Source organism: Gouania willdenowi, chromosome 9 (assembly GCF_900634775.1).
Source record: "Gouania willdenowi chromosome 9, fGouWil2.1, whole genome shotgun sequence".
Taxonomy (NCBI): domain Eukaryota; kingdom Metazoa; phylum Chordata; class Actinopteri; order Blenniiformes; family Gobiesocidae; genus Gouania; species Gouania willdenowi.
In genome coordinates this window covers 30,515,664-30,526,184 of record NC_041052.1, presented here as the reverse complement: position 1 = coordinate 30,526,184, position 10,521 = coordinate 30,515,664, and the positions used below count along the sequence as shown (strand labels likewise).

At 40.8% G+C, this 10,521-nt stretch overlaps 3 protein-coding genes across 4 annotated transcripts in view; 2 read left to right on the top strand and 1 right to left on the bottom strand.

Moving 5' to 3' along the window:
• The first annotated feature begins 94 nt into the window (after positions 1 to 94).
• On the top strand, positions 95 to 3,534 carry sdhaf1 (succinate dehydrogenase complex assembly factor 1). The gene is made up of 2 exons (XM_028456666.1): positions 95 to 284; positions 3,170 to 3,534. Exon 2 carries the CDS (start codon positions 3,223 to 3,225, stop codon positions 3,478 to 3,480), a length of 258 nt encoding a protein of 85 aa, XP_028312467.1. The 5' UTR covers positions 95 to 284; positions 3,170 to 3,222; the 3' UTR covers positions 3,481 to 3,534.
• A 484-nt stretch (positions 3,535 to 4,018) lies between these two features.
• brd3os (BRD3 opposite strand) lies at positions 4,019 to 5,804 on the top strand. 2 transcript variants are annotated; one of them, XM_028456667.1, is made up of 2 exons: positions 4,019 to 4,254; positions 5,359 to 5,804. In XM_028456667.1, exon 2 carries the CDS (start codon positions 5,376 to 5,378, stop codon positions 5,625 to 5,627), a length of 252 nt encoding a protein of 83 aa, XP_028312468.1. In that variant the 5' UTR covers positions 4,019 to 4,254; positions 5,359 to 5,375; the 3' UTR covers positions 5,628 to 5,804. The 2 variants fall into 2 exon arrangements, with proteins under 2 accessions (XP_028312468.1, XP_028312470.1); XM_028456669.1 differs by lacking the exon at positions 4,019 to 4,254 and adding an exon at positions 4,312 to 4,411.
• A 1,270-nt stretch (positions 5,805 to 7,074) lies between these two features.
• The window catches only part of LOC114469300 (bromodomain-containing protein 3-like), a 33,483-nt gene continuing 30,036 nt past the window's right edge, over positions 7,075 to 10,521 (bottom strand). The window contains exons 11-12 of the mRNA XM_028456665.1: positions 9,921 to 10,219; positions 7,075 to 9,192 (exon numbers count right to left, since the gene is read on the bottom strand). Of these exons, the coding sequence (XP_028312466.1) occupies positions 9,074 to 9,192; positions 9,921 to 10,219 (418 nt within the window). The 3' untranslated portion in view covers positions 7,075 to 9,073. The remainder of the gene's footprint in view (positions 9,193 to 9,920; positions 10,220 to 10,521) is intronic.

Here is a 10,521-nt window from a genome sequence, read left to right as displayed (position 1 = left end):
TATATATCTGTTAGAATAGAATCACTCCAGGCAACACGATGTGAAAATATTAATGTCTTATTGTGAAACCAGCCCATGCTGGTCATGTGAATTGTAGTCCTTTTGTTTTGTAGTTCTTTCGGTGTGTTGTAACGGACTGTAGGTCACTGTGAGGCTTCGGTCAACAAAGGTCGGTTTATCGGCAGGAGTTTGAACGATTATTCGCTTTAGAAACGACAACTAACCGTAAACAGACTGTGGTGAGAGCTTTGACCAGGTTGGCACCGGTTAAACAGGTTAAACAGGTAGGTTCACCTGCTCACAACCTCATGTTCTGTTTCATGTTATCAGCTCCTCTAAGTGTTCATCCTGTCTCTGCTGTCTTTGTGTGTTTGTGAGTCTTTGTGTGTTTGTGAGTCTTTGTGTGTTTGTGAGTCTTTGTGTGTTTGTGATGAATGAGATACAACCATCCACTAGGGGGCAGTATTGAAGTCTCTGGTGAAGTTTTACAGTTAAATCAGATCATGCTACAAGAATGTCTAATGAAGTTAGAGCTGGGCGATATGACCAAAAATGTATATCACGGTATTTTTCAAAATTCCAACGCTTTCACGGTATATGATGGGTTTTTTTTTTCATTTTCTACAGGTGCAGAGAGGAATTACTGCAGTAGATTGACTAAGGATGGTCTATTTTACTGTCATGATGAGTGAATATTAGGGATGTAACGATTAATCGTAAGGCAGTTAAAAATCGATTCATATATATTAATCCTTCCAAAAGCGGACGTGAAGGGCAGAATCTGATACTATTTTCTTTCTGGCCGCCATTTACTGTTAAACATGCTCATAAATGATTCTTTACTTCTTTAGCACCGAAAGAATAGCTGTAATATTACGTGAATATCTGTGAAAGTCACGTTTTTCTATTAGCTCTGTCTGCTAGCATAGCTTCTCTTCTTCACTGGTAGAATAACTGCATGCCAACCGACCACTGGGTTACCAGCGCCCTCTGCTGGTCTAAACAAATATCTGACGTAAATACAGTAAAATGAGTTTTTTTTTTTTTTTTTTTTTTTTTTAAAGTCCAATTGTTAAGGCACAAAATACATTTTCAGTTGCACTTTTTTTTTTTTAAAAAAAAAGAACTATTACGCAGTTTTGTATTGTTTATTATAGAACCAGAATTTAAATTAATAGGCTTCTTCTTCATTTGTATTATTCCTTTATTTATTTCATTCAAGATTTATTTTTAGTTAAATTGCATCATTTTGAATAGTTTATCAAGGGATTCTTTTGACAATGAAAAATAAAAGGAAAATAGTATAGTATTTTCCCCAAAAAAATAAAGAAATATTTTTCAGTCATTTGTCAACAGTCCAATTTTGTAAAATAAATCGTGAGAAAATCGTATCGTGAACCCAGTATCGTGAATCGAATCGTATCGGGAGTTGAGTGAATCGTTACATCGCTAGTGAATATTGTAGAATAATTCCACACTAGTAGTAATACAAATTTACAACAGCAGCCCAATGGCTCTTTGCAGCGCTAGCTTAGCTTTAGCTTGATTTCTAGCTTTAAATGCTGCATACTCAGTGGTGTGGTGGTTTCTTATGGTGAACAAGGTAGCGTTTTGTTTGCAGCTCCATCAGGACTTATTTCTGCATTATAGGAATTACAAATTGCGATCCTTTGCTCTTTTTTTGTGTATCACTGCCAAACTGTCGACATGCTAAGCTAACCATGCCAACGTGTCCGTTCCGTGATTGTTGTTCTCCTGTAGCAGAGGCATGCACATTTATTTGACCAGTTTGGTCAAATAAATGATAGTGTGTATAGTAATTAAACTTAGAATCCTCACCACACAGAGAATCAGACATCAACAAACTATTCAGACTGCACCAAGCGAGTACGGACAAATGGGAGGAAATAAGAATAGGACACCTTATTAAACTGTTTCATTAATTTGTTATTGAAACCAGAATATTTAAATTGACGCAATAGATGTTTACAATTTTTTCATTTTTTAATAAAAACCCATTCAAATGATGGAAAAAAGTATTTTTTGACTAACCAAGTGTTGGAGTGTGATTAACAAAACCATTTTGATGTTTGGATATAGTTTCATTAGTCTACAATGCATTAGAGTGAAATTTTATTACTAATAAACATCTATACACATGAATAAAAAAAAAAATCTTTTTTGTCAAACCAAGTGTTTTGTCAAACCAAGTAGTTTGATCAACAGCAGACAATAGTGAATACCAGTGACTTTATTAGATATTCTTGTTGCTTGTATCGTAAATGGAATTATCACCAGAGACTTCAATACTGCCCCCTAGTGGATGTTGGTGCTTTCCACACGTGGGTCGGCAGCGCTGTGTGTGTGTGTGTGTGTGTGTGTGTGTGTGTGTGTGTGTGTGTGTGTGTGGATCTGAGCAAAGCGGCGTTACGTTTGTCTCAAAAATAAATTCACACGTGGGCCGATCCACAAACGCACTTTGCTCAATCTACAAGCACAATTGAAGATTTACACATGATAAATAGACACACACAAATGATAAAACACATGTGGACAATATTTGTATTTTATATTATTGAGGCCTCACCACATAATACATGAAATAATTAATTTGTCGGTCTCATAGTGTCCGACGCACGCAGGTTTTATAAACTGACTAATGTAAGTCAGTCCATCAGACACAGTATAAATCTATTTGTTTCCTATTGGATGTCATCGGTAAATGAAAGGATTGCATTGATGTCTAAATATTCTCTCTCCTGTCAGTGTCACATCAGATCCACACAGAGACATGTTCACGCAATGATACTCCTTTTATTGGGCAGGTCGTTTTTGAAGAGAACTGATTGGTCAGGAGGCGGGACTTTAATACTCACTCATATGCTAGCCAGAACAAAGCCTGGTCCCGACCAGGTTAGTTGTTCAGCCTAAGTTACCATGGTGATTTAGCCCCATAAGAAGTTAGCCAGCTTTGTAGTACAGCACACACCAATTCAATCCTGGAAGTTAACGCGATAAGAGGAAATCTAGCTTCATAGTACAGGCCCCAAGTGTTTGTGAGTCTTGTTTGTTTTTGTGCCTTTTCTTTCCAGCTGAAGAGGAGGCGGAGCTCTGTGGTGCATTTAGGGTCCCCTTAGACTCAGTAATCCTCTCCTCTGCCTGTTTTCAGCTCAGCAGCTCTACCTTGTCCATCAGGAGAAGTGATGACCTCTGACCTCTGACATGTCCCGGCACAGTAAGCTGCAGAAGCAAGTCCTCGCTCTTTACCGTCACTTCCTGCGAGCGGCGCGCGACAAACCAGGCTTCGTCCCCAGAATCCGTGACGAGTTCAGGGAAAACGCGGCACTGAAGCGCTCAGACGTGATGCACATCGAGTACCTTTACAGACGTGGAGTGAGACAGCTGGAGCAGCTACGGGACGCCAACACCAAGCAGCTCGGATCCTTCTCCAGACACACAAAAGAGACAGGAAACCAGTGACACCAGGGAAACCAGTGGCATCAGGCTGTGATTAAAGCTGGAGGACTCGTCTTACTTTGTGTGTTCTCTGCACTTTTTCACTCACTCACACACTCTCACACACACACACTGAGGACATGTGTAGCCGTGACACACAAACACAAACAGCTGAGTAAAGAATGAAGCCTCAAACAAAATAAAACCATAAACTCACTAAAGATATTTGAACACACGCTAAACTGTCCTGATGACCTGAGGCTTCACATAAAAACAAACATATTGAGGAAGTACTTTCCCTGAGGACGTTTAGTGTCTGTTTTTACTTACATTCTCATGTGTTTGTTGCTGTTATAACTTCTATGGAAACCCATTTATGCCAGTAAAAAACCCTAAAAAAAAAAAGTAGGAATAGTTAAATGTAAATGGTCTACCACCTGAGCCACGGGCGCCCCTTAAATATAACACAAAAATGAAGTCAATTAGATCGTATCTGGTAGTTATGACTTGCTATCATGATTATCACAGTATTATTTTATTTTTCCTATTTATTTATTTTTACTGGCAGAAATGGGCTTCCATAGAAGTTATCTATATATTTTGTTTTGTTCGAATTTTCTATAATTTGTAAATAAAAATACAAACTAACAACAGAAGCTCCGCCTCCTTCCATGAACTTTCGTTCCCTCTCTTCGTTCCTACCCGGACCGGGCTGTGGACGCGTTGTTGCTATTGGTAACAGATTGATTTTACTCCGCGCAAAATGACGTTAACTGAGTCCAACTAATGATGTCACAGGTATGTTTGCCTCTTACTGTGACATAATAAGACAGAAAATAACTGAGCTAGTGTCAAGTTAACCTCAGACTGTAGTTTAACAGCAGCTGTTAGCCGTTAGCAGTCTTAGCTCGTCAGGGCCTGAGAGTACGGTAGGCGGCATGGACCAAAGAGCGAAGTTAGTATGACCTCTAGTCCAGTGTTTCCCAAACTTTTCCCAGTCCCTAACCCTTTCAGACATTTAACCTGTAGCCATGGTCCCCCATACTGCTGCACACTTAAAAAACATAATGTAATGTAGTGTTTTTCAACCTTGGGGTTGTGGGGTCACCTGGAATTCAAATTGGGTCCCCTGAGATGTCTAATAACTTAATAAAAAATAAACTGATTTTGGCCCTTCAGAGCACCCCATTTGGTCTGCTGGAGAAAGTAGAAATGACAGAGAAAACAATCATTGCGTAAATGACCAAATAATTCAGTTGTAAATTGTTAAAACTAAATTTTTCCAAAATTCTGCAATTTTTTCTGAAATGATTCTCCAAATTAATTGAAAATTAGTCAAAGTATGCCTTCCATTCTTTGATTAATAACTGGAAGTGCAAACGTGGGGACGTTGAAATAGTTCATTTTTCTGCCAAAACCTGCGACCCACTTGTGATCAAACTGGTCTGTATTTGGCCCTTGAACTAAGAAACAAACTTTATTTATGATCCTCATTCTGAAAATTTACATTCATTAAAGAGTGACATTAAGCACAAAGTGTATCATCCACTGATGGGTCAAAGTCAGTGGTGACATTTCATTGGACGGATGTGGAGTATGAAATAGTTTGTATTCTGTTCTACATTATAGATCAATGATTCTTTAATGTTTATAAGAAACAAACATTAAAGAAGTTTGACATCTACTGTATAATAAAAAAAAATTCTATATGTTCTGTCATGGCAGAAGTCTATGTATATATAAATATAGAATTTAATTATAGATTGTATATGAAAGACCAGGATTAAAACAGAGAAATTTAGGTAAGAACAGGTTAAGACATGATGGAAACAGGACCAAAACCAAATCAGAAAAGAGAAATAATACATAATTGAGAAAGTATCAAAATGTGTTTGTTTCCAGATGTCCTGCTGCTGAGTATGTGTTCGAGTCCCTCTCGGCCCCCCCTAGCTCAGAAGGCCCTGTCCGAGGCCTTTGCTCGGCTGCGGTATGCAGACACGTCTCTACTGGTTTGGCAGCAGCAGCAGACGCAGGCGGCAGCGCCATCCTCCTACCTGAGCCGTAGCCAGTCCGCCTGGTACAGCAGCTACGGGAACCAGGCCGTGTTGGTCCGAGACAGGACGGCCCTGCACGAGCACCAGGGGGGATCCAAGATCTGCAGCGTCATGTAAACCAGGAACCAAGAACATACCAAAGACCAGTGGTTCTTAACTATTTCAGCTCACAATTCCCGAAATAAAGGTTCCAGAGACCCCCACTGTACCTGAAGGTGGATGAACACAGACATGAACATTGAAGAACAGTCATGTGGACACAGGGCCATCTATAAGGGGGAAAAAAGGGGAGAGATTTTTGGGGTCCATCCATAAAGTCAGCAAAAATGATGGTCTATTGTTCCATTTGTAATAACCACATGTATTTATTTATCTAATATCCACTGTTATCCAGGAAGTTCAGTATTATTTTGGCCATTGTATATAGTCATCTGAAAGATGTAAATCATTGTTTTAATCAGAAATAAAATGGGTTAAAAGTGACTAAAAAAATGTGGTAATGGTGGTGAAATGGGATTTAAAGAACAGAAGTAGCTTAAAAGTTGCAAACTAAGGTGGAAAAAACTGGGAGAAAAAGTGGTAAAAAAGGTTTTGAAGTGTTAATAACGGAACAATTAGTTGAAACTGGCAAATAATGGGCATGGCAAATCATGAATGGGGTTAAATTGGCAAAAATATGTAAGAAATATTGTGAAAAGAGGTTAAAAGTGACAATGGGTCAACATATGTACACGAGATGGGAAAAGTGGAGGAAAGGTTTTAAAAGTGTTGAAAATGTCTTGAAAGTGGAAACGATGTGCAAAAAAGGCATTGGAATTTGGTAAGTAGCAGAAATGGAAGTAATGTAGCAAAAATACATTAAAAAGAGCAAAGATATGGCAAGAAAAAGTGATGAAAAAAGGTTAAAATATGGCAAGTTTGGTTTAGTTACAGAAAGTGTAAAAATAGGCAAAAATGGGCTCAAATTGTTCAGAAAATATTTTTTGTTTCCTGAGATATCTGGCGACCCCAAGGTTGAGATGAAAACCCCTGCCATAGAGAACAAGAGGAGGACCAACAAGGAACGAGATAAGGCCACAAAAACAGTACAAAGACTGGACAGGACAAGGACTAAAACCAGTTCAAAGTCCGTCCCACAGAGGAAGTGATTCCTGCTCATTTCACTGACACATTAATAAATCAGGGCCCCATCATGTTCTAACTTTACTGCATTTTATCCTTTTTTTATTTGAAAGGTTGATTATTCTGGTTTATCTGGAAATAAACACATTTTCACACATGCACTGAGAGAACAAAGCCCCGCCCCCTCCAGTGTGTTCTAAACTAGCTGGTGATGGGGTAAACTGGTAACAGTGTCAGCTGGTCATCAAATAACATGAACAACAGTGTGAGCAGAACATCAGTGAAGGATCTTCCATCTCTCCCAGTCTGTACACGAGGTTGTACTGGTTCTGGTATTTCTTGGTAAACGTGCTGATGGTGGTGACAGTGAAGGCTAGTCCCTCCTGCTGCTGAGCACCACTGAGAGGCAACGGTCACCAAAGAAGAAGAGTCGAGCCGTGCGTCTGTTTATGAGTTTATTTATGAAAACAAAGGAACTGAGAAAATAAGGATCCCGTATCAGTAATTACATCAATAATCCACTCTGTTGGTGGTCTGCGTGTGGGTGTGTCTACGCGCACTAACCTGGGACAGCTACTATACAGTGCTCAAACATACGCAAGGAAGAAGGTACGGCCGGAGTGCATGCAAGTACATAAAATCACTTTTTTCCTTTTTCTTATTAAAATACAAAATCTGACTATCCAAGCTCCACCAACTAAACAAACAAATAAACAGAGGTTAGCTTTCAAATGTCCCCAACATGTCCCGCACAAACCATGGATATCGTCCCAGTTTAACCAGTGACACTGTTTCTATCAGCAGGAAAATGGAGGAATGCAGACTACATAGTGAGAGTCATTTAACTCCTGCATTAGCGGCTGCAAACACTGACCAGTATAAAAAATTAAGGCTTGGTTTCAGTTTCTCAACATTTTCAGGATCAAACACTACTTTTAACTGTTTGATCGTCTACTTTGACTTGATTTCTTTCAAAATTGGAAATAAAGGAGATGAAACCTCTTCCCTACAGTCAGTGAAAGTGGAGATCAGCGTGAAAGACTACAAAGATGGAGGAAACAGGACTGTTTGCACACTGACTTTTAAAAACTGAAAGTTATTCTGATCTTTAAGAATCTTAAAGTCACTATTTAAAGTGTCCAAACAGTTAATCGACACTTTTGAGCTCAACCGTTGATGTTTGGTAAATTTTTGTGACAAATATGAAACTGCTTTATTTCATATAGACTTCTCGTGGCGAGAAATCAATCAGTTTCTGTTCATACAGTGTTTCGTACGACCTTCAAAGACCTGTGTTTTTATTTGGAGGAAGAACTACAAAGATGGAGGTGCGCGTTTGCATTCGGGGACATGTTGGGGATGAAACTTAAAGATCTGCTCCTGACGTCGGAGCCGAAGTGAATAAATATAAAAGACGTCTGAAGTTTGATTAAACCGGCGGTGGGCGGGGCTTATCCAACAGATACAAAGACACTTCCATCGCCTTAAAAAGACACGTTTGCACAGCAGAGAAACGTAGTGTTAGCGTGAGAAAGCTCCTCTGCTGACGGCGGGTGGGCGCTGACCTCATGCGAGGTTGGGAGGAATGGAGGGGGAGGAGCCTGTATGTAGTTATTCTTTTATTTCACTTTCAACACATCTGTGTGTTCGTTTGAAGTTCTTCTTGAAACGCTGAATATGCTGCAATCGCCTCCTGACGGCGAGTGAACGGCAGAGTCCCACAGACAATGGAGAAGGAGCCAATCATTTGCAGTTTGGAAGTTTGTGTCTTCTCTTCGTTTCTTTGGTCTTTAAGCCTCTGCTCTCACGTCTCCTCACCGTGTATGTGTTTAGGAGGCAATGCAGCAGATTCCGAGCGCTGTGGCATCCCTCTCCCCTCACGCTGTGCGACGCTGTGGTTGGACGAAGGTCACTCTCTAGCTACACCCCCTAAACGACGCAGACACGCTACGCTGAGAGTTTGTCCTCCTGCTGCTTTTATTTTAGGATGGAAAAGGTTTGTCCCATGATGATCTGTAGATGCTGGTGGAATGTGTTGAAAGGGGTCAAAGGTCAGAGTTTGCCACCAGCCGTCTGCGATGAAGAGGAGAAGCGCAAAGGAACAGAAGAAGAAAGGCGTGTAGAGTCCAACGTAACGTCATCGCACTGTGTCCTCAGCTGCAGGCGTGTGTCTGTGTGGGACGGACGCGCGCACACACACACACCCCCACCGGTTCACTCCCTCACTGAGCATTACAGGCCTTCCTCCTCTGCCTCTTCATCACATCTCTCCACATTTGTCCAGAAATCATAAAACAAAAACACTAGGAGCTAAAAAAAAAAGGCCAGCCTATTTACAACAGTCTCAGAGTATGTGTGTGTGTGTCAGGGTTAAATGAGCGTGTGTGTGTTGTAGATAGACCTCTGTGTGTGTGTGTGTGTGTGTGTGTGTGTGTGTGTGTTCAGTCTGTGTCGGAGGAGGAGGACGTTCCCGTGGACGAGCTGTCGTCAGAAGAAGACGAAGAACTGCCACTCAAACGACTGGCACCACCCCCGGAGGCTCCGCCCCCCGCTGCCTTTTCTGAGAGGAGAAAAGAAAGAAAATACTATTTTTTTAAAAGAGAAAAACATAATCAAAGAAAAGTGGAACAATAAAAAGATAACGAAAAACAGCAGAATTAAAAGAATGAAAGAAAAAAGAAGCAAAGAAGAGCAATCACAACAATAAGACAAGAAAGTCAGAAGAAACAGATAAGAAAAAATTAAAGAAAAAAAATCTGACACACAATAAAGAAGATAAGAAAAAAAGAAGCAGAATTAAGATAATGAAAAATAGAAGAAAAATCACAAAAGTGACAAAAAAAAGATAAAGAAACCAAATAAAATGTGTTAAATTAAATAATAATCAGTGGGAAAGCTCATGGTTATTAATCGTTACCAGTGACACAGGTCAGCAGTGGTTAGTTAACCTGGACTACTGGTTAGTTAACCTGGACTAGTTAAGCAGTGGTTAGTTAACCTGGACTACTGGTTAGTTAACCTGGACTAGTTAAGCAGTGGTTAGTTAACCTGGACTACTGGTTAGTTAACCTGGACTAGTTAAGCAGTGGTTAGTTAACCTGGACTACTGGTTAGTTAACCTGGACTACTGGTTAGTTAACCTGGACTAGTTAAGCAGTGGCTAGTCAACCTGGACTAGTTTAGTGGTTAGTTAACCAGGACTAGTTTAGTGGTTAGTTAACCTGGACTAGTCAAGTAGTGGTGAGTTAACCAGGACTAGTGGTTAGTTAACCAGGACTAGTTACGTACGCAGGAGCTTCCTCTGCTTCTTCTGCAGACAGGACTTGACATAGCGCTCCAGCTCTCTCAGCGTGGAAGGTTTAAGCGTCTCAAAGTCGATCTCGATCTCGTCGGGATTGGAGTCCCGTAGCGATGGTTCTCTGGATTGGATGATGTGGACCACGCGGCCCAGCTTCTCTCCGGGCAGGCGGTTGATGTCCAGGCTCAGCTGCCGTTTCTCGTCGTACGACATGGGCAGAGAAGACTCCTCGCCATCGTCGCCATTGGCCGAGCCGCCCACCGACGTCTTACTGCCTTTCTTGGGTTGCCTGCAACAGAAACAAAGCGTTGTAACCAAACGGACTGTTACTTAATATCTTACAGTATATTAAATCATATACAGAGTGGTAAATGGACTTGATTTTATATAGCGCCTTATCACCACACTGAAGCAGTCTCAAAGCGCTTTACATATCAGCTCATTCACCCAATCACTCTCACATTCACACACCAGTGGGACAGGACTGCCATGCAAGGCGCTAGTCGACCACTGGGAGCAACTTAGGGTTCAGTGTCTTGCCCAAGGACACTTCGACCCAGTCAGGTACTGGGATCGAACCCCCAACCTCTT